The following is a 27,968-nucleotide window of genomic DNA, read 5'->3' as shown; positions in this document are numbered from 1 at the left end:
ATCCCCATTTCGCATAATTCCTCTCCAATTCAATCATCATTCATCTATTCCTCCATGAGATTTAGACCGTTTTTCGCGACATTCGTCCAAACGCTCTCTCACTTTAGATTCCGAACCCCGCCACCGAGAGCTGGGTTGAGCGCATTCCATCACTCTACCCCACTGCGCTCCATGTCTGGCATCCCGTTCTTTGGAGCCCTGTTCGGATCATCAGTTTCCAAGTCGTCCGAGATGTCGTATCCTGACAAGCGAAGCAATGACGAGTGGAGAGCCGTGTTGAACAAGGGTAGGTCGCACCGCCCAGTCCACTTCACCTCACCTCATTCACCTCATCTCACCAGACGCTAACCACCGCGCGCAACAGAGCAGTTCCGCATCCTCCGCGAAAAGGGTACTGAGCGTCCCGGCACCGGCAAGTACGACAAGCACAGCCCTGACGTGGGCGTCTACACGTGCGCCGGCTGCGATGCGCCCCTCTACAAGGCCAACCACAAGTTCCAGTCGGGCTGCGGCTGGCCGGCGTACTATGACAGCATTCCCGGCGCCGTGACGCGGCACGAGGATCGCACACTCGGCATGCTGCGCACGGAGATTGTCTGCTCCAACTGCGGCGGCCACCTCGGCCATGTCTTCAAGGGCGAGGGCTACGCGACGCCGACGGACGAGCGCCACTGCGTCAACAGCATCAGCTTGAACTTTACCGAAGACGAGAGTAAGGCCAGGGAAAGCAAAGCGTGATGTCATTTTGGAGAGTGTGTGTTAGATGTATTGTGATGTAATCCGGGCGGTTGGCGTTGAGAAACTGTGGAAGCGAGGCGTTTTGGCCTGGCTAGGTTAGCAGGCTGTGGTTCTGACAGATTATGATAATGGCATGTGCAGGACGAATGCGCGATGCGGTATATCTACAGTTAGCTACAAACACGATTGTCTAATAGGCTAGAATAATGCTCACAATTGTAGCGGAGATTTGTTCCATTGACAAGTTACACTTTACCCCCAACGGTGCTCAGCAAAAATACAGTAGATTGCAAGGTCTCCAAGTGCTGGTATGTAAAATAGCTCTCATCGTACAGTAGATCGTTCTTTTTTTTGCTTCTCGCACTAAAGCCATGCTGCTCCTGTCTCTCGCCTTCGACTTTTCCATTCGTGTGTAGAGAGACTTTCTCTTTCCAATTGCAATCGATACTCTAAACATACAAAGAACAGGGAATCTTGTTGTTGTCGCTAAATGCCTCCCACCAATAAAAAGAGAAACCCAATTCCCACCAATTCGTCCCTTTTCCATGTTCTCGACCATATCCAGCGAGACCGGGCAGGGGCGAAGGATTGCGTAGTATAAACAAAAAAAAATGGTCAACTGCCAGCGACGAGCGAGACCGACGATGCTACATGCTTCTTATCCAAGCCACCTTTTCTGTGAGTAGGACTCATGGTCCGGGACATGCTAATGCTTCAATGCCCAACAGTGCGCGCATTCGGGGACCAGCCGAGAATTATATACGATAAACTTATCCAAGATATCGGGCTTATTTTAGACTTTGCGCCCTTTTTCTTGAGCGCGTTGTTCTCGGGCAGCTCGGACAAGAGGGGACAGTTGTCCAAGATCCACACACGTTTTCATGAAATCGTGCTGTTCATGACGGTTAGTGACTACGAATAATGGATGGCTGGCAAGGGGAACTCACTCTAAGCAAATCATGAGCGCTGGCTCGCTTCTCGGGATCCACCTTGAGAGCAAAGTACAGAAAGTCTCTGAAGAGGGGTGACAGGTCACTCTCGTTCTTGATTTGCGGAGTACCATTGGTTGCAATCAGCCACAGTGCTCGGAGCGGTGACTCGGTAAGGTACGGGGGCTCGCCCTCAATCATCTCGATGGCCATGATGCCGAGCGACCAAATGTCAACTTTGCGGCCGTATTCTTTGCGAGTAACGACCTCGGGCGCCATCCAGTATGGCGTACCAACCATGGTAGTACGCTTGTTTTGCGCTTCGTTAATCGTGGCGCAAAACCCGAAATCAGCTGCTCAGGTTAGTAACTGTAATGATAGGTGCCAGCATGCTCGACTTACTCAGCTTGATGTTACCCTCGCTGGAGAGCAGAATGTTGTCCGACTTGATATCGCGGTGAATAACTCCCTTGGAATGTAGATGTTGCAGACCCTTTAGCGTCTCGCGGCATACGGAAGCGATTTGTCCTTCCGTCATAATGTTGAAGGTTACGACGTCCGTCAAGCTTCCGCCTTCCATAAATTCCATTATCACCCAAAGCTCGCCACCGGTGAGAAAACTGTCGATGAAGTTTACAATGTTGGGATGCGAGCTTTCTTTCATGACGATAATCTCATTGATGATGAGATCCTTCTTGGGCTGTTGCTCAAGATTCATTTGCTTGATGGCAACCAATCGATTGCTGTTGCGCTCGTAGCCAGTGAAGACGCCGCCAGATGCACCTTGGCCAATCTTAGTGAGGCCCCTGAAGATCTCGCGGGGATCCCCTTCACTACATATACGCTTTAGTGCTGCGACTATGTCAATGCCGTTGCTTTGTCGAGAGCGGTGCCGAGGTCGTGCCTGTGGGTTTGGAGTCATGGCAGGCTGATGGCGGGTACCGTTGGCTTCGCGCGGGGAGTACCCCGCAGCAATGGGCGATGGTGTCTGGGTAGGCATTCTCTTGCTAGGAGCTCGTCCGACCTGGCCAGCCATGGCTCCTTGGGCTTGGGCCATAGCCTGGTCGTGCTGTTGCTGGATCATCTGCTGCTGTTGGAGAAGCGTGGGCTGTGCGGGCATCGGTGAGCCGCCCTGTTGCGTCGAGAAAGGTGCAGGACCAGTAACACGCGAATTTGAGCGAGATCGATGCTCCTCGGGTAGCATAGGCCCGTTGTCTGTCTCGTTGTTCATGATACCGATACCGGAATCCTTCGGCGTGGTGTAGGCATTTGGAACGCCAGCACGGCTACCCATGCTGACGGGAGGCCGCGGCGCAGGCCGACTGGGCACCATGTCTTTTGACGGCGGGAGGCTGAAGCCCTTGGCCGGAACTGGAGGTGGAGCTCGGGGGTTTTCAAAGCTTCCTGTGCAAGGAATTAGCCACTGCTATACGGGTACAGGAAAAGGACTAGTTACGTACCCATGTAGTTAGTAGGGTACATGTTTGGCGAGGTGGGATTCGAAGGGTTGGGGCTGGCATATTGTGATCGGTCGGCGGCAGCATGGCCGAACTTTTCGAGAACCTGGTCCTCGGGGGCCTTTTCCGTGGTCTCTTTATAAAACTGCAGAATGTCGACCATGGTCTGGGGGTTCTCGCGGCGTTCTTTTTCGGGAATGCCGCTCTCATTGATCAAGCGCTGCCATTCCTTGGGCAGACCCTTCATGGCGAGTTAGCAAGCGACATCGTGAGCGTGGTTGATGAGCGGGGTCGATGACATACCGTGAACTGACCAGTAGAGCTGTCGTAGCCGACATGGGTGACGTGAATGGGATTCTCCGGTGCTGAAATCATGGGCTTCTTCTGAGATCCGACCAGGCTGTTGACAAAACCAGAGAAGCCGGACTTTTTACGAACAGTGGGCGGTTTAGAAGGGGTGCCGCCGGATTCATCTGAATACCTGTTGGGAGTGGCGGCCTGCGCCTCGACCCGGGTACCCGACTTGTCGACGAGTGTTACGGCTGAATCCATGGTTGCGATGCTTTTCGAGGATCGAAGAGCGGCTTTGGGCTTCTTGGTGCTGACGGCGCGGATAATGGGTGCAGCAGCACGAGCAACGACGGCGGTTGTGGAGGACGACTTTTGCGGTTGGGCGGGGATGGATGAGCGTGGAGTAGTGACGGCGGTGTTGGAGGTGCTGAGAGTCGAGCCAGCGGGGGAGGGGGCAGCGGTTGCCTCTGGGCTGTAGGAGGTCGAATCGATGCTGCTCAAGATGGCAGCACCGTCAAAGGGGGCACCGAGAAGTTCGTCGGCGACGGGGTTGACGGGCGCGGATGCCGGTGCGGGCTGGCGAAACTGAGGCTCGGGTTGGAGCGACGGGCTGTTGCGGAAGGGCAGGCGTGATGAGGAAGACGACGACGAGGGTGCGGCGGCGGCAAAGTGACCCTGCTGCAGCAGCGGCGACGCATTCGAGGGCTGGGCCTGGGTAGGATGCCGGGGTGAGGGCGCGGTCGAAGCAGCAAAGGCACCAGCGATGGTGTTGCCCGGTCGCACAGGCGGGGGCGCACTGGGCGTGCGACGAAGACTATTTGAGGAGCTGCGTTTGCTGTGGATGGAGTGTGCGTCGTGGGCGCTGTCAAGACCGGACGAAGAGCGCGAGTAATGATGGGACTTTTTGACGAGACGGCGACGCTGCGAGGTACTGCCGTTAACGTTGGACGAGTTCTTGGTGTCCATGTTGGGGGGAGGAAAAGAGAAATCAGGATGCGACAAAGCAGCAGAGTCGGCACCTGGTGGCTAACTAGGTAAGTTAGTTTAGGTAGAGAGGTGGTAGGGGACGAAAAGGTCTCAGACAAGGCCCTGTTCGCCTGGTGGGCTGTTGCTTTTCTCGCAGGTTTCTGCGAGGCAACAGCGACTGGGGCCAGCAACAGTGGAAATGTAACTTTGACGAGTGGTGACAGTGTGGGTATGGATGGATGAATGGATGGATGGAGGGAGGGAGGGATCGGTGCGATGATACCAGCGAGGATGGATGGGACGACGACGGACAGCGGTTCTCACGAGTTTTTTAGTCTCTCTAGAGGCGAGGTTAGTGGTGTGCCTGAGTGGATGCCATGCAGTTAGCTTGTGTACCTAGCAATTTAGGTACTCTGCTACCGGTTTGATTACTACCTCCGGCCAACCTGTGTACTAAGTCGGTACCTACGACGGTGGGTGGGGGGTAGTTAGACTGGCACGCCGGGGGCCCCAGTGGGAAACTTAGTGGACGGCCTCAGCAGGATCAGGTGCTTTGGTGGGTTTTCAGAGGCACCTGGCAAAGACTTTGAGGCGCCAGTTGGCAGAGGATCATGGTGGGAGTGGCGGTAAGTATGTAGTGGTTGGTTACACAGCATAAAAGAATTCCTCAGAAGTATCTACATACTAACCTATCTACGGAGTACAAGACTTACCTAATACCTGACAGGTAAATAGATACCTGACGACTTGACCACCGAGTTGTCTGCCTACCTGGGGAAGCCCGGCAAACGACAAACGAGCAACAAGAGACAAAGACACCGAAACGACTGTCGCAAGCCACCGATTCGCCATCAACTCATGCTAGCTTTCCTGACTTCAATGCTTCGAGTGCTTCGAATGGGCAAATACCTCCAGTCTCGACGCGGTACAAGTAGTGACGTGGCCCTTCACCATGCGGTAATCGAGTAACCAAGTGCACAGGATACAGCATAAGGTAAACGCAGAGCTGTGTTCCCCAGCTTGATAGTCATGACCAATTATTACACCTCGGCAGGGGAGGGGCTTGGATTGTGTCTGGTTGCCTTTTCTTCGTTGGTTGTACTGAGTAAGTAGGTACCTACTGCGCTCGCTGAGTCGCTGCACAGATGTTTTCCAAGCACGCTCCCGAGCTGGCCAACTGGCTCCCCATCTCCTATCGACATCTACTAACTACCTAGCTAGTCTAGTGTCATGCTGCCCGTGCGTCAGGTACAGAATCGGTGCGTTTAGATTAGGTTGTCTGAGGTCTGGTATTCATGCGTGCGGACGTTTGGTACCTAGGATCATCTCTCTCTCTATCCGTACTCAATACTTCCTCACTTATCCAGACCATCTTACTAACCGAAGACCTTCACAGCACGAAAGAATCTAAATTAACACCATGTGCGCCACGTCCCGCCATAAGCCCAGGCACACCCGAGAGAATGCAGGAAGCAGCACAACCGTTCAGATAACTACGGAGTACTGCGTCTAGTTACCCATAGCCTGCCCCTCATCTTGTATCCGCTCCTCACCCTGTCTCATACTTATACCCAGAGGGCTCAAGGGCCTCTAGCATCTGGCTATCCATGCCCGCCACGACAAGTGTGGGCGGGGTTGGCTTGCTCTCCACGACTCTTGCGACTCACTTTGGACTGCCCAAGGTACAGGCATTGGCGCCAGCAAACAAAGTTGGTGCAAAGTTGCAAAATTGGGGTGCTGTTAATAGTGTTTTTGCGGAGTTGACACCATACTGAGTATTCTAATGTGTTGGTGGCCCATGGCTGCCGGCTTTGGCTGTTTGGTTGTGTTGTTACTTGTCAGTTGATTCTTGCTCTTCTCATCGCATCACCCATTAGCCAGGATTGTTGCTGGTTTGCGTCGGCACATTACTGATAGGAAACATGTCGCTCCTCTCATCTCCTCTTCTGCCGCTCTCTGATCCACCCCCAAACAGGCTGTAAACCACTGGCTCGCAGTGTCTGTTGCCCGAGACGCGTCTCAAAGTACGGAGCAGCCCCCAGGCCACGGCCGGCGATCGCGAAAGAAAAAAAAAAAGGACGAAACACGGACGGGATTTTAGCCCAGTCCTGCGACAGACCCATGGTAGATGAAGCCCCGCAAACATGCATCTTGCAGCCGGCGCCATCATTTTACAAGATGCACGCAGTTTACGTGCGTGGTACCGGTTGGCGTGGGCAAGTATCAGTATGCATGTCTGTGCTGGTCGTGTTCCCGTGTACAATATATTAATGCGCATCCGGCCGCCACATTCGGCTTTCATCAGCCGTCAAAGAAATTGCTCAGGATCAGCTTTTACCCACGTCTCTCGAATCATGCACAACCCGGGCTCGCTTACCTCTCACCACATGTGTGGGTTTCAGTGCTAAATCGAGGCGTTTAGCTTCAGGTCGGTGCCACTGTTTCTTTGGCCTTTTCCTGCAACCTCAATGGCAATGGTCGGGAACGTTTTCCTGAACTCTTTTCGGCTTTGAATTCGACTCATGTCCGCTGGTCATCCTTTCTAGTATTGCGCTTTCCCTACCGTCGTTGTGATGGGGCTCACTAAATAGGATCTGGGAACGAACTCAAACAAGTAAGTAGCTAACTGAAAGGAAATAACCTGACAATAGTGCAAGTTGGGCAAAACCAACCTCATCCCCGGTTATAGAACCACATTCGGTACCTTATTCGAGGAGCACCTAGGGCAGCCCACGCTCGCTCTGCATTGACAAACCCATATTGTGTCATTTTCACTTTCTATTGTAGCAGCCCGGTATGGGCCAGCCAAGCTGCATTCAATTTGGCCAGCATCATGTCATCTATGGCAACGTCGGAAGAGAGTCAGGCATATGGCAGGTTCTAAATACGCATATAGGGAACGATTCATTTATGGAGTTCCAGTACGAGAGACATACAAGTTTGTGATAAGACAATACTTTCGAGGGGTTACTGCCAGGCAAGAAACATGCCATACCCGCTCGGACAGCAGATAAGTATTGTGCTGGTAGGCACTATGTACAACCTGCGCGCAAATTCGGGGGTAGGACAAATATAAGCACTGCCAATCACCAGAGTTAGTATCAATCCGGTACTTGATTAGTTGCGATTGGATACAGCTTGCCATCAATGCCGAGCTATTCCCAGTTTTACTCCCGGGTAGCGTTATTTGAAACACTGAGCACTCGAATACGCACTGCTCTGGGACTGCATGAAACAAGCTGTTCTCGATTGGCTGTAGCGTGTGATAACTGAGACAGGAAAGCAGAGAGCAGTGTGAGTCTTTTACCGGTAGTTGGGTAGACTTGTCATAATGCGAGACACCTGTCGGCGGCAAGGACGACACACATGGCTCTCAATGTATACTTAGTTCCGATATCGAGACCGACCCTTCGCATTTTCTCACGCCGATCGAGCCACCCGCTGACTGAAATATACATTTTCTTTTGTCTCGATTCTGGTTATAGGCTTACAGCTTTTATATGGTAGTTTACTTACAAGGTTGACATAGTGCGTGGAGGTAGACTGGAAAGCGACACTAGGTCTGCCACGCATCAGGGCAGGACTATGATTATACTCGTTTGATGATTTGCAACACAATCACCTGCCATGCTCCGAAGAGAGACATTTTCTTCGTTTACCGGGGTCAGTGCAACATCGGACACGCGAGACGAATAAGACAGGCAGACGAGGAGGCACAAACCTTCGGACGCCACATGTGGCGGTGCAACATGGCTGGTCATCTAGTCGGGAGAGGGGCATTTTCGACATGCCTAGTGATGGGCTTACGTCTCTCTTGCGGTTCAATATGTTTTGTTTTTGGTGCCGTGATTCACTTCTGCTAAATACATGTCACACGTAGCATGATGTCGGTGAAAATTGACTGGCAATTCAAAGATAATTTCAGAGAGGTAGATAATAAGGGCATCCCCTGTGTAAGCTCGCCAGTAGCGTACCAATTGCCAGATTTCCAGCGTTCTCCCTAACCTAAACGCCAGTGGTACATGAATTTTTCCAGCGCCGCCTCACTCTTGGACCGCCCCCGCCAAGTGCACCGCCACCCGCTCCCACCAAGAAAAAAAAAAGAGGAACCAGAGGAAAAAGGGTGCCCCCGTCGCCCGTCGTCGGCTCGGATGCCCGCCTAGACTAAACATCCAATCCCTGCCCACCCGGACAAGACTCTAGACGACTCGACTGGCGCAACGTGGAGAAAGCTGGAGAAACTTCCACATCACCCTCTACAACCCATCTGCTCTTCTGCTGCCCCCTTTGCCATCACCCGGCATCATCGTCAATCCCCTTGGCATTTGCCTCGTCTCCTGGTTTATTCCTCTGGTTATCGGTCATCGCTGTCTTCTGGCGTCTGCACAATGTTCTAGACGCCTATCGGACTCTCCTCACAATACTACTACGAACCCTTCTGATACCTTTCATCCCCTCCTGAGATACTGCTTCCGTCCTAATTGGTCGCCCTTCTCCTTCCAGCATTAAAGAGGCACTTATTTACGTATGTAAAGCATATACTGCCTCGCCCGGCTATCCTTGCATGCTGCCGCAAGTGACTGCAAACCCCAATGGATCGTGGTCGAAAGCTAACCCCTGCCTCAGACAGTGCTTCGCTACTCTCTGGCCCGCCCCGACTCCGACGCCCAATAACGCGAACTCCTACCATGGCTTCCGTCGAACCTGCAAGCTCCGGCGAGCTCTCTGCCGCCCAAAAGCTCATGCAGAAGCACGCTGAGCACGTTCCCCACCCCGTCACCGTCGAGGACGTCCCCGATGTCGACCTTCCCAAGCCGACCAACGACGCTTCTGGTTCGTGGGCCGCCCCCATGACCTCTACCGCTGCCGGCAAGCAGAAGGAGAAGCAGTCCTCGCTCGACACCCAGTCCCACGAACTATTCCCCGAACTTGGGGCCCCAAAGGGCAAGGCTGCCAACGTCGCACCTATCTGGAGCGCCAAGAACGGTGCTCCTAAGCAGAACGGCGCCAATGGTACTCCTCAGAGTGCCGGGCCTGCCGGCCCTGCTGCCGGCTCCGGCTCTGTCGGTCAAGTCCCGCCTCCCGTTATGTCTATTCCAGGACGCAAGGTCGAGTCTGTTACCCTCGAACCTCAGTTCATCATGGAGCGCAGCAAACTTAGGAGACCCATCCCGGAAATCCTTCGCGACCTGAACCGCAAGTCCCGCGCCAACATTACCATGTCTAGTGTCAGCAATGGCCGCATCAAGTTTGATGCTACTGGTCCTCAGGATGTTGCTCAGCAGGCACTCAAGGACCTAGTCGCCCAGATTGGCCGCCGCGTAAGTGCCATGCTTGCAACGTTACCTGACCGCTGCTAACATGTATTCTAGACTGTCATCGAGGTTCCGATTCCCTACGCCGCGCGCGCTCACATTATTGGCAAGGGAGGCTCCGTTATCAAAGCTCTGCAAGAAAAGACCGGCGCCAAGATTCAGCTTCCCAAGGTCGACGATGCCCAGCAGCCCGACGATGACGACGATGCTACCATCAATGTTTCAGTTGAGGGCAATGCGCTTTCTGCTGCTTCCGCTCGCAATGAGATCCTCAAGATTGCCAACGAGCGCTCTGCCGCTGCTCAGACTAAAGTCCGTGGTATTCCCGCTGCTTTCTATCCTTTCCTCGCCGGACCTAGCAACTCTCTCGCCCAAGCTCTAGAGGAGGCACACGGTGTTCAGATCCGAGTCCCTCCTCACCAGCACCTCAGCTCTGGACCTGCACCCGTTCCGGCTGCCCCCGGCCAGCGACCAATCTTTCACCCCGCTGGCGCCGAGGACGAGCACATCCAGCTCGCTGGCGACCGTACTGCCGTCCAGAACGTTCGTGCCGAGCTTGAGAGGCAGGTTGCCGAGCTTCACAAAAAGCTCGAGCTTGAGCAGCTGTCTATCCAGCGCGGCCGCCACCAGTACATTATCGGTAACCGCGGCATTCCCATGGAGGATTTCTTTGCTGATACCGGATGCGCGATTCTTCTTCCTTCAGATGATGAGGACGATCTGATTACCATTGTCGGCCCGCCTAACCAGGTCCAAGTGGGCGTTGAGAAGGCCATGGATCTTGCAATGGGAATGCAAATGTCCAACATTGATCTGTCCAGATTCCACCGCACTGCTCCCGGCGGGGCTGCGGTTCACGCCGCTAACATCACTCGCTACCTTCGTCAGCGTCGCGAGATCGAGCGTCTTGAAAAGCTCTACAGCACTCATATCAACACGCCCTTCTCCCAGGACGGCGCTCTGCCCTGGGAGCTTTACTCGCGAGACGGAAAGAACGCTATCCGCGCGCAGTCTGAGATTACCGGCATCATCAATGGCCACCCGCCCGCTCGAATGCAAAGTGTCACTGTCGATCCCTTCTTCCACCAACATCTGCGATCTGATGTTTCTCCCCGTCTGAAGAAGGATCATGGCGTGCAGCTAGTTATTCCTGAGGCTGGCGACGCAAGCGGATCCGTTCTGCTGGTTTTCGAAGGCCCCAGTGGTGCTGAAAGCGGTTACCAGCCTCCTCGCGTGAAGCCCTCAGACGCCGAACTTGCTGCTTTCCAGAAAGGGCTTGCTGATGCCCAGAAGCACATTCTCGATCTGATCGGTCAGCAGGAGAGTCTTGCCAGTGTTCCCCTTGATGTTCCCACCAAATTCCACGAGAGACTTCGCCGCTTTATTAAGAAGGAGCAGGAGAATCGTGCTGCTGACCAGATCCCCATCCGTGTCACAAAGGTTGGCACCACCGTCACTCTCCGTGGTCCCAGCTCTGCGGTTAAGAACCTCGCTGCCAAAGCCACTGCATTTGTCGAGCAGGAGAAGGAGGATGACAAGGAGCGCGGCTTTACCTTGTCGTTTGACTTTCCTCAGAAGTACGCCAACCATCTTATTGGCAAGGGTGGCAGCAACATCAAGGAGCTTCGTGACCGCTTTGATGTCGAGATTCAGGTCCAAGACGGCAAGGTTGAGCTGAAGGGCCCCAAAGCAAAGGCCGAGACTGCCAGAACCTACATCCAGAACCTAGGTCGCACTCTGGCTGATGAGACTACTCACACACTGAAGATCGACCCGAAGTACCACCGTGAGCTCATTGGTACCCAGGGAACCCAGATCAATCGCCTCCAGACTCGTTACAAGGTCCTCATCTTCTTTCCTCGCTCTGCGAAGAATGTTTCTGATGACCAGTCCAACGCTGATGGTGCAAGTGACGCTGGCAAGGGCCGTCGTCAGCAAGCTCCTGACGAGGTCATCATCCGTGGTCCCAAAAGGGGTGCTGATGAGGCCCGTGACGAAATCTTTTCTCTTCACAAATACCTGGAGGAGCACTCTGTAACTGCTACCGTCCCTGTTCAGCAGAAGCAGGTTGGCTCACTTATCGGCCAAGGCGGTGCCGCCCTCGATGAGCTTCGCCAGCAGACCGGTGCTCGCATCGATGTCCCAGCCGACCGTGATACCGACACGGTTGAAATATCGATCAAGGGTACCGCTTCACAGGTCGCCAAGGCTAAGAAGGCACTTGAGGAGAAACGCGCTGTTTTCGATGACACCGTTGTCAAGACAATCGATGTTGACAAGAAGCACCATCGTACTCTGATCGGAGCTAGTGGTGAGTTTACTCGGTTCCCTCTAACATGGACGCTACTAACATTCTGTAGGCTCTGCTTTGCGCGATATCGTTGTTGGCGCCGGTGGATCTGACGATCGCCGCTCTCTAGCTAGAACTATTCAGTTTCCGAAGCAGGAGGCGGACGGCAACACCATCAAGGTTGAAGGTCGCACCGATGTCGTGGACAAAATCATCAAGCGCATCGAGGAAATTGTGGCCGAGCGTGACAGCCAGCTTACCGACGTTATCGATGTACCTGTTGACCAGCATCGAACTCTGATTGGTCGTGGTGGCGAAGCCAAGCGCCAGCTGGAGACTAAGCTCAGCGTCACTATTGACGTCCCTCGCCAGGGCGATGGCAAGACCGGAGTCAAGATCTCTGGCCTTCCCGCAAATGTTTCCAAGGCCAAGGAGCACATTGCTGCTCTCCTCAAGTCACAGGAAGGCGAGACTGTCCAGATCCCTCGCAACGTTCACCATACCATCTCCAATGGCGGCCAATTCTTCCGTCAGCTTCGTAATAACCACCAGGTTACAGTCGACCATGCTGGCCAGAAGCTGCCGAGCAAGCCTGAAACCGGCGCTCGTGTGACTGGTGGAGCCCTGCCACTGATCACCGACGATGCCGACTCTACGTCAGATGCCCACTCCTGGCATATTGTCAAGACTGCCAGCGGCGAGGCGGGTGATATTCCCTGGGTTCTTCGTGGCAGCCCCGAGAGCGTTGCCAAAGCCAAGGAGCTGATCGACAAGGCTTTGGCTCAGGCTAAGAAGCAGGATGCTACAGGCTACCTGGTGCTCCCGGACCCCAAGACCTACCGATACGTCATTGGCCAGGGCGGTTCCAAGGTGAACTCGATCCGCCAGCAGAGCAACTGCAAGATCCAGGTGCCCCGCGACCAGGCCAAGGACGAGGCCATTGAGATTATTGGCACCGAGGAGGGAGTTGAGAAGGCGAAGGAGCTGATTCTCGCAGCTATTAAGGAGGGCCAGAGCAGCAGAGACTAAGCTGCGTATGGCAGGCTGCAAAGATGTGTGAGCGGGCAATCAGTCAGTGTCGGCTCTAGCTCATCGATATTAAAACTGTATACATGTGCCACCGTTTCTAGGAAGGACAGATCCATCCAATAGCTATCTCCTACACAATGTAAAAGATCAATTAATTGAATCAAACGGCCTCCCCGTGACACTGTCAGACAGTTAGAATGTGCTGCCCCACCTAAACGAATTCGCTCCAGGAACGTGGGAGATGACCTGCCAGTTAGATTAGCGGGCCGACGGCAAATGGGGGGCAACCATGCGACCCCCCAGAATTGGTCGACTTCTTTTCTTTCCTACATTTGTTTGATTCTCACACAACCGAAAGACAGCCGCGCAAAGATAGAGCTTGTAAGCCAATCGGCCGTTCTAGTAGCAGGCCCTTGTATACCGCGACAATGGTCTCTGCTGTCCCAGTCGCGAACAGAGCGCCGTGGGAAAAGGTCCCCGACTATGACCAGCTCTTCGTCCTGATCACAGGCGCAAACAGGTAAATACCATGGGATCGGAGTCAGCGCGAGCTATCATAGGACGGTGAAGGGGAGAAGCCAGAGCGAACGCTCAATAGCCCGCCTATGGAGCCAGATTTCAAGAGTCAATGAACAACGAGGAGGCTTTCAGTTTCTCTGTTTTGATGTGCCCTTTCTCTTGTCACAAGGCCTTCTCGAGGTTGCAAGCTACCACCATCCCTCCTCATGATATGCCCTCGAGCAACTCCGATGCGTTTCAAGCCATTGTTCATCCCAAGCAAGGCGCTGTTGTCCTAAATATATAGAGAAAGCTAACATGTGTTGCCAACGACCCAGCGGGATCGGTTTAGGTATCGCACAACGCCTTATTGACGAGTTCCTGGCCACGCGATCACTGACATCGCACCTGGTCCTTATCCCCACGACACGCAGCGCCAGCAAATCGCTCGAGACGGTTCGCACACTACGAGCCTACGCCACAAAAGCGGCCCAGAACCCCGTGTCCATCCTTCGCAGTCGCGCAGGCGGTGCTGCCTCGTACCGGTGGCAGGACACTGTGGGGCGCATACACATCCTCTCGCTGTGCCTGGACCTCTGCGACCTCAAGGGACTGTATAAATTCGCCGAGACGCTGTGCACAGGCACAGTCAGCAACCCGGACGGCCTTGATGGCGAGTATCTCAAGAATGTCCGTATTCCCAGGCTCGACAGCGTCGTTTACAATGCAGCCTATGGCGGATGGGAAGGCGTCAACTGGGGTGGCGCTATCAAGTCGTTTTTCGTCAAAGGCCTCCTCGAGACCGCCACTTACCCGGACTTTAAAAACGCATTACCAACATGCACATTGAATGAGCGATCGAGCTATGGCTATGTACGTGCACAATCCCCCTGGGGGCTGATCCGGCCTTGACGCTAAGCCGGATGGCGATTTCTCATGCATGTGCGTTACTAACACAAATCTGCAGCCAGAGAAACCGTTGCTCGGTGAAGTCTTTACGGCTTGCACCTTCGGGCACTACTGCCTTACGCATAAGCTGAAGCCGCTGCTGACCCGCCGGCAGGACTCTGTCCTTGCTCCCGGCCGCATCATTTGGTCCAGCAGCGTCGAAGCACACCGCAAAACATTCGCGATCGATGATGTGCAATGCTTCACCCGCCCTGAGGCGTACGAGTCGGCCAAGCGCCTGACCGACATCCTGTGCCTGACAAACACCCTGCCGCATGTGCAGCCACACGCGCGGGTCCTTCTCGGAGCCGCAGGCGGTCACCGCGAGCCGCACTCGGATTCGGAAACCGAAGTCGAAGATGGCAGCGGCTCGATCAATGACAAGAGCGCCGCTCTGGTCAGCCCGAAAATGTACGTCACGCATCCTGGCATCGTGGCCAGCACGCTGTTCCCCCTGCCGGCCTTCTTGTTCTGGCTGTACGAGCTGGCACTGATGCTGTGCCGCTGGTGCGGCTCGCCGTGGCACACTGAGACGGGCTACCGCGGCGCCTACGCACCCGTGTGGCTCACGATGCAGGAGCAGCCAACGCTCGACGAGCTCGGCGCCGAGCGCATCAAATGGGGCAGCGCATACGACCGCGCCGGCTACTCCTTTGTCAAGCCGACCGAGGTTGAAGACTGGGGTTGGAGCGGCGCGGTCGAGGACCCAGCGGACGACGACACCAGCGGGTCGCTGAACAAGAGGTGCGGCCGCCGCCTCGGCGCGCAGGCCGTGACCAGGGAGCAGCTTCTAGAATTTGAGGATCTCGGCGCCAAGTGCTGGCAGGAGATGGAGCGCATGCGGCGGCAGTGGGAAATGATTCTAGAACTGTAGTCATTGTTTGCTGCGAAATGTTGCTGGACCTGGTGTTGGTCGTGGCGGTGTCATGGAGGCGGAAAAGACGGTCAAGGCTCATCTTGTACATTATCATCATCACCTACAAACTAATACAAGCCACCATATCATATGCATGTTGAAGCGATCGAGTTTCATGTTGAATATTTAAATCATTTCATTGGTTATTTTCCGTGTAAGCCTTGCATCTTTGACACATTGTTTGCCAATGAGAGGAAAGGCGGGTATATACGTCTTGTTGTAAGATAAAAAGTACATGCAAGGCATGCTTGTTGATGAAATCATGTCTCCCTCGCCATTCGAGGTATATGGATATGTGTATGAGTAAAACGGCAGTGGATATTCAAGCAACAAATGACGACGAGTACAATGCAAGATATTTCTTTTTTTTTCAGGCCTGGTCGAGTAAGGGATCGCGCCCAACTGTGTCGCCCTTGAACCGGCGCAGCACGACCTTGTCTTTGCGGCCAAAAAGCCCGAGCATGAGCGGGACGGGGACGACGACCATACTGACGACTGCCTGGAAAATGAGGTAGCGCTTCATGTTGTGGGGAGGGTTGGCGGTCTCGCCGTCGACGAGGTGGTTGCCGATGATGAGAAAGACGGCGCCAAAGATCTGGCCGCCAGCCCATGCGACGGTGGAGGTTACCTCAGGGCCTAGGGGGTGGCTGACCTCGGTGAGAAACTCGAGAGCGACGGGAACGAGTGAGAAGCTGGAAGCGCCGAGGATGGCCATGATGACGTAGGGGCCGGCAACACCAGCGGCATCGTGAGTCTCGGGCATCCAGGTAAGAACGAGGTAAGAAACACCTAGTATGGGGATGAGAATCTTGATAGAGAGAATCAGGCTATGATAGCGGGCAATGAGCGGGGAGGTGATGGCAGCACAGATAATGCCAACGGCGATAGAAACTGCACCACCAATGCCAGCCTCATCATCGGTAAAGCCGTAGGGGACGAGGATCTGGTTGAGGAGTGAGTTAAAAGAGTTGAAGAAGCCGACAAAGATGAAGAAGGGGATGAGCATAAGCCAGAGCTCCAGAGAGGAGAGGACGGCGCGGGCCGAGGCGCGCAGCTCAATCTTGGGCGTCTCGCCGGTCGGGCCGGGGGGCGATGGTGGGCGCGAGGGAATGACAAGGGACGGCACGCAGGCGACCGAGGCAATGATGGCGACGTAGAGCACCATATTGGAGATGTCGCCAGTCGAAGATACCCAGAGCGGGTTTATGAGCTGGCCGAGAGCAGAGCCGAACGGGTTCGCAAGGGAGGTGACGGCAGTGGCGGCGAGGCGGCCACGGGTGGTGAACCACAGATCCGAATAAGCAGATGGCGCACCAAGGACAAAGGGCTGGGCGAGGCCAATGACGATTGTACCGGCCATGGCATAGCTGTATTGGCCGCCGGAGCGGTCCTTGGAGCCTGCATAGCGGATCCAGTTGCCAATGAGCATGAGGACGGCGGAGGCGATGATGGCAATGCGCGGGGAGCGGTGCAGCGCGATGATGGCGGGGACGGTTGCGACAACAAAGGCGAAAAAGAAGGCAATGCTGATCCAATTAATGTCGTTGTTGGAAACGCCATAGTAAGTTGCAGATTTGTCTGCCACGGGAGCGTATGAAAGCCACTGTTGTTGAGTTGGTTAGTTTAAAGTCCCATTGCTTACAGGTCATGTGTGGGAGATGAGGGGGCGGATATCATGTACTTACACACCAGGAAACAACAATGTTCATCAGAACCAGCTGGATGAGGCCGAACCAGCGGCGCTTGTAGGTACGATATTGGGTGGCTGGTGTCGGCGCAGAGGCGTCGGTCAAGCGCCTCTCACCATCGGGCTGCTCGCGTAAACTGTAGATGGGCGAGTCGGGCTTGCCATCGGGTCTTTGGGAGTCGTGATCCATGGTGTGTATTGGTTGGCAAGGTATGCCGTTTTTGGGCGTATGGGAGTATGTGTGTATGGGCGTTTGAAAGCCTTGTTAGCGACTCAGGCGTGCCCTGGAAGCCGGACCGCTGATGGTCCTCTTGAGTTCTAGAGGCCTCAGAGAGAGCTGGAGCCGATGAAATCAGCGAGGCGGCGTTTGGAGAAACCTGGCAAATGTCTCACACAGCCGAGGAAATAAAAATAGGCACGAGGGCGGCTTGCAGGTGAGACGTGGACTCGGCGGTACTTTTTTCGCAGCTCGGCGGCGGACGTTTGTCCCAGTTTGTAGAATGGTGGATGGTGGGTGGTATTTGGTAAAGTGACCTTGGTACTGGGACAGGAGTTGTCTGGTCTGGGGAGGGAGATGACTCGGTATAGCCTCCTCTCTGCTGAAACCGCGCGAGCTTGTAGATAAAAAGGGGCGGAGACACAACTTCAGCTGTTCAAGGGAGGGAGAGAAGCTTTTTGTGAGTTTTTTTTCCTTTTTTATTAAACTGATAGCCTCGGAAGCTTGCGTCCAACGGAACGTGGCACCGTTTGTCTCTAGAGGCGGGCAGTGGGAAACCGGAGTCGACTACTGCAAGGCTTGCAGGTAAGCTAGCCGGGGGGTTGTCGATGGCTGGATGGGGCGTATGGGATGATTCTTTGTCGAATTTTGGACCTCGAGAGGATTTCTCTCGTATAGGACAGAGCTGGGGGGTTGTTGCGTAAATAAAGCCTAGAGAATAGGAAAATGCTTGAGGTATAGGATGATGCAGCTGTCGATGTTGGAGAAGTAAAAAACAAGAATATTCGGCGGCCAGATGAGCCTCGAGAACGACGAACACGCCTTGGGGGTAGCCGAGCAAACGAGACCGGATGACTTTGGCAGAAGGGATCACAGGCAGGCCGGGACACGCACGGCTTGACGACGAGGATAAGTTTGGATGCCGGCGCGCCTAGGGAGAGGAGGACGAAGAGGAAGAGGAAGAGGACGATCGAGAAGTGCGTGATGAAGGGAAGGGGAGGCGGTTCTGTTTTGTAGGTAGCAAACACGCGACCTGCTTAGGCAGGTACCTCGTGGCTAAGTAGAGGTTGTAGGTAAGTTAGAAGGTAGGTAAGCAGATGGATGGCAGGAAAGTAGGCAGGTATGTAGCTGGATGTGTGGACGATGGGTTCATCGGATGGGCCACATGTGCAAGTATACGCAAGGTGGGTAGGTAGGCAGAGAGACGATTTGAGTGGCTGCCATGTCTCGGCAGGATTTAATTGGAGAATACTGTTGTTATTTAATTCATCTTTTTTTTCAGGTAATTTCTCATGCATTACTTAAGGATTTGAATTAGTTTTTGTGCCTGAGCGGGAGAGTGAGCGGGCGGCCTAGTCAGTCGAGTCGCAATGTGTCTGTACGGTTTTGAGAGGCCCCCAAAAAAATAGGCCCCGGCCTTGTCTGGTGAGGGGTGAGAGAGCTGTCCCCTTCTCCACTGTATAGGTTAATCCACTTGTATATTGTAGATGGCCCCGTTGTTGACAGGGGGGAGGGGGGGAGGGTGGCGTCGCTGCAGATGGACAGATGGAGACTGGGGGACCGAATTTCAAGGATACGAAAGAGGGTTCATTTTTTTTTTAATCTTCAGCATGGTTTCGGGGCGTTGTGGTCTCAAGGTAGTATCCGTCAATTCATCAATGGTGGTGTCAATAGCTAAGTTGTAATAATTGATCTTTCTTGTTGTTGCCTGGCACTATCTACCAAGTAGAACCAGTACTAATACACGGCCAGAGCTTTGGTGCGTGGCTACCTACCTAAGTTGGTAGGTACATAAGTACCTTTGGTATCTGGCAAGCGAGAGGCTTGTGATGGCGGCATAGGACAACTCTGCAGCGACCCCGCTGGGAGCCCCAAGGTAGCACCCGCCTTTCGCCACCAAAAGCTGCCCCCTTCCCTTGGCCCCCCCGGTAATTACCTCGTCCAACTCCCTGTGATTCTGTGACAGCAGAGGCATTCATCTGTATGGAGACCATTGTCTCCTGGCCAGCAAGCCCAGATGCCCAGCCCAGTGACCTTGCTGGGTACCGGATGGCAGGTGCCAATATCCGTATATTGCCATGCTATTATAACTACGGAGTAGGTAGGGAGGTATCATCTGCAGGTGATTGATTACATCAGTAAGTAAGGCTCCTCCTCCGGCCAGGCCTTGCCTAAAAAAGCTACTTGCAAGCCGGCCCCAGAAAAGCCACCACGCTTTTCCCAGCCGTACGAGGTTGCGAGGCGCCAGCCATCTTTTTTCCTTGGAGTACTTACTTAACTTAGTAGTTAGTACTGATAAATTCGTACCTTTTGTCGGGCATGTAAGTTACTGGTAGTTTCCCGTTTTTGAGGCGCAACCCTTTGATTGCATGCATGCAGCCTGCAAGGCCGTTTCGTTTTTTTTTCTTTTCGTTTTTTTCTACTTTTTTCCTTCCGCCTAGTTCCGTCGGTTGGCGGCTTCGTACGGCCTTGCCTCTTTGGCACTGATCAACATTGGACCTGGACCAGCAGCCCGTAAGTACAAAAACTCACCTTGCAACTACTTAACTAATCACAACGTCGGTATCCATCATCTAGGTAATCTGTAATCTGTAATCTGGGTGCCATGTACATATTAGTTACCCTCGGTCCCTCACGTGCCCGTGGGACTGTGCGGCCGGGTCAGTGGTAAAAAGCGACCGTCATTTCTGAACAACGAACCAAAGGCGTTTTCGACGCCAACAAGGCTCATTCTCCGGCGAATTGATCCAATTCCGCAGCTAGGTTCTCGCTCGCTGTTATCAGCCTGTCTCTTTTTGCCCTCTGCGCCGCCCGCGCTGTCTGTGCACACAAAGTCGGGATCCTCGGAGAATTTGGGCTGGACCACCACCATCACCACCACCACCTCGCCATCCACTAAGATCAAGATGGCTCCCGGGCAAAGGACGTGCGCAAGACGCCTTGTCCCTTTTAGTTGATGACGGCCTTGCTCTCCCCTTCTTTCTGGCTTCTGAGCAGCTTCACAGTTTCCTCTGGGTAGCTGAAACGTGGCAGATCACACACACACATGAACGAGAAGGGTAGGTACCAAGACAGCAACTCGGATTGGACGTCTTCTGCCGCCTCGACCTGCAACTTTGAAAATCATTTACCACGTGTAATCCCTACTAAATGAGTACCGAGAAGCGTAAGCCCGTCAAAGGCGCCCGCCGGCCGCCGCAGCTCGCACAGACACACACCCGGGACCATCAACTTGGTTCAACACGTCCGTCCCATCCAGTGCCAAACAGGAAAGAAAGAAAAAAAAAACCCCATCCACTGCGCCTGCGCCACCGTCCCATCTGCAAGCATCATCATCTTTTTTTTTTGGTTGTTGTTGTTGCAGCTGCCTCTGGCCTACCAATTTCTTTTCCCCTGCGCAAAACGCCACCGGCCGCCGCCACAAGAGGAAAAGTCGACCGCAACTCTCAGTCCCTCCACTGTACGGATTACTCGGTAAACTAGAATAAAAGAAGAAGAAAACCGCCTCCTCATTAACACCGACTTCAGCTTTGAGTGCATGGTGGCTTTTTCTTTTCCTCCCCCATTACCCTGTAATGGGCAAGCTTGACAACCGTACAGCCAACATGGATCTACGCATCAACTAGCGGTTCGCTATTCCTCAATAGCCAACGCCCTAGAAATAAACTTGTCTGATGTGCAGTCGGATTCCAACCCCCCATGTCGATGCCTGCCATAGTTAGACCCTGACTATTAATACACATCCCCCTACTTCTACCTCATAGGTGCCGTTTCCTATACCACTCTACTTACTGAGTACAAGTGGTTACCCCAGGGGCCTCGTCGTCTTCAACGTCTTCAAACACGTGGAACCCTTTCAGGGATCCATTCACTCTGACAGCGATCAAGTCTCGCTACAAGAAGATAAAAGAAATTCATAATTAATGATTCATAATTCATAATTACCATCACCACAAGCTATCGATAATAATGAGCCATTTTCTCACCTTTTCTCCTCCTTCTCCTGCTTCTTTGTCCGCTGTTCCTACCATCCTCCATCCGCCAGCCTCTCATCGTGGTCGAATTTCCGCGCGCAGGGACCTTTAATTTGTTCTTGTCAACTCTATTACCCACCTTTGATCTCCCAACATCTGTTCGTCGTTATGGTAATCTGTACTCCGTACAGATTCTTGATTGTAATCATACTCTGCCCCTCTCTGCTTTTCGTCGCATTGACTCGATTTCGTAATGGTAGCTACTTGACTCGCAGATGACGTTCTTTTCTTCTTTTTCTTCTTCTTTTTTCATTATCTCCTTCTTCTTCCTCGGCCCCCATTTTATTCTCTTTTGGTCTTTTTTTTCCTTCTTATTTTTTTTCCAGTCTCCAGAACTTCTCTACTAATAATCAGTCGACAAGCATCAGCGAATATAGCCTACCCAATCAACTTGGCACAACCGCTGAAACAAGTCCAGCCAGCATAATGGTAGCTCCACCCCAATACCCAATTTTCGGGCTTCCCTGCTTCTTCCTATTCTTCTTTTTTTTTTTCATTGCCTCACTGCTAATCCGTAAGTACTTGGGGGAGGAATAAAAATAAGTCCTGCACTTGCAGCAAAGCTGCTCCTTGAGCCTCGTACCATCATCCATCGTAGGCGCTGTTTCGAGCCTACTGCTCCAACTTTATTCTTTTTTTCCCCGTCTCATCTGCTTGCAAGCCCTTCCTTCAACCCTTCAATGGCCCTTCTCAGCCCTCTCTTCTTTTTTCCGAGACACGCTCCTTTGTCTCAGATGTCAACTCGGCATCCCAGTACTGTAGACGACTCCTCCAACCTCGACCTTCTTTCTAGATGGAGATGGCTCCAGCAGCCCCCATTCTGCTTGGGTTGTACATCTGCCACCCACTGTAGCCGTCTGTCCCCGCCGTCTGTGTTGCGCATTGTTTCAGGAAGAGAAGAAATAATAATAATAATATCAGTAACAGCCAAGAAAATAGTACAATATATCAACGAACCGGAATACTCGCGCAAAAAGAGCTGCGTTGTGGGGTCTGACGCGCAACCCGTCGTCTGATACTCGAACCGTCGTGGTCAGGCTACTATAGAGCCACCCGCCATTCAGCCGAGCCGGGTTGACCGGTCCACGCATAAGTAAGCCGTTCGATCAAGATGCTCATGTCAACATTTTCGACTCTGCCTTGCCTCTCTTCGGACTGCATCTCTGTCCTAACAAGTCGGGGCTCTGTCTGGCGTGCCAATTTGCCCACCTTGCCGTCTGATATACACTCGTGCCCCAATCGCCTACACAGACTGTGCGGTGAGTCCAGGGCCGGGAAAATGCCCTCATCGGCAGGAGGTTGGGTGAGAATGCCACAACCTGAGAAAACAGACACTCTTTGAATGTGCAGAGGCTACTGATATGTTCGAACTTGGAGGAGCAGGCTGCCACTCTCCAGGCTCCGGTAACAAACTCTGGCCATGTACGTCGTGGGAGAGCGTGCCACTATCCACAGGCCTTGTTGCCTTTGGCATGTACAGGAATGCTCAATTCAAGTGAACCGGACATCAAGTACACGATGCATCAGCCGGTCCATTTGAAAGAAACTGGATCTATGCTCGAGCTGCGAAACATGTAAGCGTCTCGTCCCTTGCCAGGTTGCGGCGCAGGAACCTCGGCGTCTTACACCAACCGTGTCCACTAACTATAGGGTAACTTGCAGGCCGCGCCTTGAGCCCCCGCGAACAAGTTCACGCCTTCTGTTGCTGTCAAAGTAGACCGAATAAAAAAAAACTTCAAGGCGATGGCTTGCCGATTTCGTGAGACCTCTTAGCTATCAACCCTGAAAAGGAGTGCTGCTGGAATGAACTGATATACGAGCTCAGGATGATATGGGTAGCTTTCCCCCCGTCTACCTCGATCGTGTCAGGATAATTGGGGTGTGCTTTGCGTTTCCACAGTAGCTTCAACCTGAACGGATCTTACAACGGCAACCGCTTCTAATTCACTAGCCATCACAAGAACCTCGGCTCTACACAAAATTTTCGAGAACCCTTGAGAACTTGGCCGCTCTTCTTTCCTGACTGGGGCACCATGACCCTCCACTTACTACAGCTGGCGGCTAGCTTATCCTTGAAACCACCTTGTAGCACTAAACCACAGAATCGAGTGACGCCTGATGAGAAGAAAAATTCTATTGTAAGCGCTGAAGCGTATGATACAAAATAGGTCCTCAGCCGTACGTCAAGGACCGCAGCCCGGGCAAGCTTCCAGAGAGGCTCTACGGACTTGTTACAACAGCAGTGAACGTGCGGCCAACCACACAGACAAGGCAGGTCTCAAATCATGTCCCCTTCCTTGTCTCGTCTTCCTCATGCTTCTGTCCCTCCCTCTCTATCCCAACGCATCTCCTCCGCGACCTTTTTTTTCGCCCCAGTTTTGTACATCATCAGAGTTGGGATAACACCCGTCATGGCAACCTTGATTCGGCCGGACGCAATACCGTGTATATTGTAGATTTCGTGGTGAGGTACAGCTTATTTCAGCTTGGACCACAGCTTGGGAGCTGCGCAGGCGGTCGCGCAGTGAGCCAGGTGGAAGACTAAACACGAAGCATGTTAGCGCATGAAATTTCGATGCGGTGGATGGCTGCATTCGCATTCGGAATGCGCGGAGTGTGGACAGCCTCCGTCAATGGCCAGATTAGGGCAACGTACACTCCTCAACGCAGTCCTCCTTGGCCTCGCCTTCGCTCTCCTGCTGCTGAACACGCTCGACGCAGTCGTCGAAGTGGTGCTTGGGGCCGGAGCACTGCTTGGACTGCTTGCACTCTATACACCGAAGTCAGTATGCCAATCGCTGGAAAATGGATGTCGCCCTATCAATCGAAACAATCGCCGGTCGTTGTCGCAATCGTTTAAGTCGTGCGCTCGTGCCAACGCTGTTTCGCTGCGGCAATAAACGGGAATAATTCACGGACCTTCCTCAATGGTGTCCTTGGGATCGACAATCTCGTCTTCATCTTCCTCTTCTTCCTCCTCCTCCTCCTCTCCGTCTTCCTCTTCAGCCTCTTCCTCCTCCTTCTCGGCGTCCTCAGCCTGCGCTTCCTCGTTGCCCTCCTCGTTGGTCTCTTCCTTGGCCTCCTCGACGGGTTCCTCCTCCTGCATTTGCAGTTAGCAAAACGATGACACACGGAACACAAGCCACATCGACTGAAGGTGGTCGGCGTTCGACCCCTCTGTCGGGCCAATGGCTCTAGAGGCGACTCTGTCACCCAGCCATAGGGGCTCTCGGATGTGCTTACCTGAGGAGCCGCGGCAGGAGCCTCGGCCTCGACGACGCTCCAGGGCGTCACGGCCTCGACAATTTCGGAAAATGCGTCCCAGATACCCATCGTGTATGAACTGGAAAAACCAACAATGTCCGATTGGTTCTGTGGTGCGAATGGAATGGTCTTGCGTTGGAGCGAAAGTGGTCGGGAGCTCTCGGCCAAAATCGCGGAGCGAAAACTGGTCAGGAATTGAGGCATTTTGATTGGTCCCACAGCTTCGCAGTTGACGCACGTGAAAAGTCACATGATCGTTCTACATCCTTTTGCGATTGGAAAGCTTGAACCAGTCAAGATGAGAAAAAAAGAGGGAAGTAAGGCGACTTTCTTTTCAAGTTGAATTGCCCAATCCATGGTAGCTCTCCTGATTCTCTCTGTCAGAGTGGTGGTGTGACTGCCAACGTTGCGTAGAACACAGTGTGGACCACCAAGCAATTGAACAAACTAGTACTTACCTACCCAGCACTTTAGCTGGCCAGAATTCAAGGAGATAAAAGTGAAACTATTGATGAAATTCACAATTACATTGTGGAACGCCATGGAAACAACGCCATATATTGCTGTAGATACTGAATGTTTTCTCATTACGCCGTCCTGGCTCTGGTCATCAAATCTAGGTTCATACATAGTCATGTCAATGCTCCTCCTCGGATAGAACTACGAGTCATTTTCTCCTCGATTAATACCATCTCGAATGTGGTCTTCTAGTCGGTTACTCAGCTGCTGAGCTTGAGCCTCATCATAGTTGGGCGGGGGCTCGTTGGGCGCGCGGCGACTTGATGAGCTTTCAGACCGAGTGTGGCCGGTCGCAGGCACATCCAAGGTGCCGGCTACAGGTTGCTGAGCAGAGCCTGCAGCTTCGTAAGCGGGTAAGGGCTCATCCGGGATGTCTGCGCCGGGCCCCATTTCTCGGCGCATCTCTTGATACTGGAAAAGACGCTCGCGTAGCCGAATGTATGCGTCGTTGAACTCCATCATACCGCCGTCAGAAAAGGTAAACTTGACCTCGATTCGGGGAATGTCCGGTGGTATACCACCCCCTGATACCGGGATACAGTCTGATTTCCATACCCAGCCCCACCACATTGACGAGGACGTTGATGAGTCTTGAAACTTGAGGATGGGGGCGCTGAAAGACTCGAACTTTGGTTCTTGGGTTGCCTTGGCCGGGAGATACACAATCTGTCAAGAGGAGCCGTTAGTTGATGGCGTCAAGCAATCACATCAGTGGAGGGCCGCATTGCATACTCGTTTATTCGTCAGGAACAAGGAACCCTTGTCACTTTTGCGGTGGAACTGCGCGCCGCTTGCCCGCAGCTCCTGGGGTACGGAGAGGTCGCATGAGATTCTGGAGTCGAGTTTGAGGAGGATACGTTCGTTTCCGAGCTTGACGAAGCCACTCTCGTTGAGCATGACCCAACTATGCGCATTGTCAGGGTTTATTTGTCGGGTCGGAGCAGGGGAGGAGATGAGGTAGTCATGAGGGTTATCCATCACAGGCCAGGACCGGAGCCCATGGCTCCATGAGGATGTATCGGGAGCGTCGAGGAAGCAAGCAGTCGAGGAAGCAGTCGAGGGAGCGAGGCGGGGATGGACCAGAGGTGGATTGCAGTTGGCAGCGGGGAAAGAGGGAAGATGCTGCACCGGCACAGCGAGGGAACCGGCGACGTGAAGGTAGCTGAGAAGCGTCCGAGGGGAGAGCACGGGAGGCTATGGTGGGCAGGCTAGAGATGATGATGGGGGAAGAAGGAGAAGAAGAGGGAAACGGGGGAGAGGCAACGAAAGAGCTTACTTTATGGACATGTTGACGGCAAGGGTCGGCGAGGATCCTAGCTCCGTAGTCAACTATGTTTTGGGCTAGATTGTAATATGGGACACCTTGTACCGGCCGGCGCGGTGCGGTGCAGCGGCGTGCATGTGTCGCCCGGAGATCTGGCGAGGCTCAAAGGCGTCTGGGCGTCTGTGACTCTGCGCTGGTGGGGGGTGGGGCGAGATGGTCTTTTTTTGGTGGTGACAGCGTTGCCGAGTCGCAAAGTGGTGATGGTCGCCTCTTGGTGGCAGCGAACCGGGGAGTCCGATGGCGGCGCGCGGCGTGCGGCCAAGAAGACCAAGGAACGGGTGTATTAGTGTGTGGAAAATGGGCCGACCGGAGGCGCAGCGATTGCGTGAGCGAGGCTGCAGCGGCACGAAGCCGGTCAGGGAGATAGAGAAGCAGCTGGTCAAGAGGAGGAGGAGGAGCAGCAGCAGCAGCAGTACCAGTAAGTAGGAGGCAGCAGGAGGATAGGAGAAGGAGGGGAGGGGGGTGAATGGATGGATGATGGATGGTTGGACGGCGGCGGGACGGCGGGACGGGGATGAAGAGGGGATGGATTAGGTATTGATTGTGGATGTGGAAGCGGATGGCCCCGACGGTGACAACAAGACGAGAGAGCGCAAGCCAGTCTGCCTGTGTAATCTCTACATACTCCAAGAGTGGACAGTCCCGGCCCAGACTGCCTGCTAATAAGGTAGGTTAGTAAGTACTACTAAAAGTTAAAAGTTAGTAGGGCAACCATCCACCGTCACCGCAGCACCGCAATCTGGGCTAATAAATCTAAATGGAATAAGTACTTGGTATATTGGTTCCAAGACTGCAAATACGCCATCCCACCTGCCCTAGACAATATTTCGGGGTTCCTGATGCCCTCAAGCTGTCAGGCCGGCCGACGCATTCCGTTTCAGGTCTAGCAGTGGCAGGCTGCCCGTCTATTACCCTACCTGGTTCGCCAAAAGCCTTTGGGTCAGGGACGGAGTAGCAAGGTCGTACTACTTAATAGGTAGACGTATGTAGCTTTGCGGGTTGCTGGCCTGTATATTCAGTTTCAAATCCATAATAAACAATGTACAATAAATAATATTAAACAAATGAAAGGACCCTTGACACCTGAAATGCGTACCATGTGTGTGGCTTGTTCGGGGCTTGCAGAAGCACCACAGTCTCCTACTGGTAATGGGCCGACTCCATCCACTGTCGATGTTCTCCTGTCCTGGTTGCTCGCCTGTTACATAACTGGTAGAATAATAATACTCGTCGTTTCTCCAGGCCGCCCGGTGGAGCATCTGTGCCGTTTCTCTTTGTCAAGTTTCGTCGCGACTGGTGACACCAGCCCGTATCTGTACCTCTCTGCATTCTTGTCTCGACCGACGGGGTTTGTCCTCCCTCAACTCAGAGCCCTTTGGCCAGGATAGACCTCCTTTCTGCTCAGCAATACTCACCTGTTATTCGCAGACAAGGTCGGCCACTGGACCCCTCCCAACAACCGGCCAATGGCTCACCTTAGCATACCCGCCGTGAGGCTACTCCATACAAGCTCTTTCATTAGTGGACACTAACAGTGCCGATTTCC

General features: G+C 53.5%; 7 protein-coding genes across 7 annotated transcripts; 3 read left to right on the top strand and 4 right to left on the bottom strand.

Annotated features, from left to right (window-relative positions):
- Nucleotides 1-171: 171 nt before the first annotated feature.
- On the top strand, nucleotides 172-738 carry V2A60_006212 (peptide-methionine (R)-S-oxide reductase; the record flags this gene model as incomplete). Its single annotated transcript, XM_083257509.1, has 2 exons — nucleotides 172-286; nucleotides 365-738. 2 exons carry the CDS (start codon nucleotides 172-174, stop codon nucleotides 736-738), a joined length of 489 nt encoding a protein of 162 aa, XP_083113635.1.
- A 793-nt stretch (nucleotides 739-1,531) lies between these two features.
- V2A60_006211 (kinase-like domain-containing protein) lies at nucleotides 1,532-4,381 on the bottom strand (the record flags this gene model as incomplete). The annotated part of the gene is made up of 5 exons (XM_083257508.1): nucleotides 1,532-1,630; nucleotides 1,686-2,020; nucleotides 2,070-3,071; nucleotides 3,128-3,365; nucleotides 3,428-4,381. 5 exons carry the CDS (start codon nucleotides 4,379-4,381, stop codon nucleotides 1,532-1,534), a joined length of 2,628 nt encoding a protein of 875 aa, XP_083113634.1.
- A 4,688-nt stretch (nucleotides 4,382-9,069) lies between these two features.
- On the top strand, nucleotides 9,070-13,015 carry V2A60_006210 (KH domain-containing protein; the record flags this gene model as incomplete). Its single annotated transcript, XM_083257507.1, has 3 exons — nucleotides 9,070-9,702; nucleotides 9,754-12,007; nucleotides 12,057-13,015. 3 exons carry the CDS (start codon nucleotides 9,070-9,072, stop codon nucleotides 13,013-13,015), a joined length of 3,846 nt encoding a protein of 1,281 aa, XP_083113633.1.
- Nucleotides 13,016-13,443: 428 nt separating this feature from the next.
- Nucleotides 13,444-15,335, top strand: V2A60_006209 (uncharacterized protein; the record flags this gene model as incomplete). Its single annotated transcript, XM_083257506.1, has 3 exons — nucleotides 13,444-13,535; nucleotides 13,852-14,386; nucleotides 14,481-15,335. 3 exons carry the CDS (start codon nucleotides 13,444-13,446, stop codon nucleotides 15,333-15,335), a joined length of 1,482 nt encoding a protein of 493 aa, XP_083113632.1.
- A 412-nt stretch (nucleotides 15,336-15,747) lies between these two features.
- V2A60_006208 (major facilitator superfamily domain-containing protein) lies at nucleotides 15,748-17,254 on the bottom strand (the record flags this gene model as incomplete). Its single annotated transcript, XM_083257505.1, has 2 exons — nucleotides 15,748-16,980; nucleotides 17,063-17,254. The coding sequence occupies 2 exons, from the start codon at nucleotides 17,252-17,254 to the stop codon at nucleotides 15,748-15,750; spliced, it is 1,425 nt and encodes a 474-aa protein (XP_083113631.1).
- Nucleotides 17,255-23,791: 6,537 nt separating this feature from the next.
- V2A60_006207 (ubiquionol cytochrome C reductase hinge protein) lies at nucleotides 23,792-24,783 on the bottom strand (the record flags this gene model as incomplete). The annotated part of the gene is made up of 4 exons (XM_083257504.1): nucleotides 23,792-23,856; nucleotides 23,972-24,085; nucleotides 24,235-24,415; nucleotides 24,559-24,783. The coding sequence occupies 4 exons, from the start codon at nucleotides 24,781-24,783 to the stop codon at nucleotides 23,792-23,794; spliced, it is 585 nt and encodes a 194-aa protein (XP_083113630.1).
- A 456-nt stretch (nucleotides 24,784-25,239) lies between these two features.
- Nucleotides 25,240-26,385, bottom strand: V2A60_006206 (GRAM domain-containing protein; the record flags this gene model as incomplete). Its single annotated transcript, XM_083257503.1, has 3 exons — nucleotides 25,240-25,764; nucleotides 25,831-26,260; nucleotides 26,375-26,385. The coding sequence occupies 3 exons, from the start codon at nucleotides 26,383-26,385 to the stop codon at nucleotides 25,240-25,242; spliced, it is 966 nt and encodes a 321-aa protein (XP_083113629.1).
- Between the last annotated feature and the right edge of the window lie 1,583 nt (nucleotides 26,386-27,968).

This window comes from Cordyceps javanica, chromosome 4 (assembly GCF_051103115.1).
Source record: "Cordyceps javanica chromosome 4, complete sequence".
Classification (NCBI taxonomy): Eukaryota; Fungi; Ascomycota; class Sordariomycetes; order Hypocreales; family Cordycipitaceae; genus Cordyceps; species Cordyceps javanica.
The sequence above is the reverse complement of the archived record's forward strand: the minus strand, read 5'-3'. Positions and strand labels throughout refer to the sequence as shown.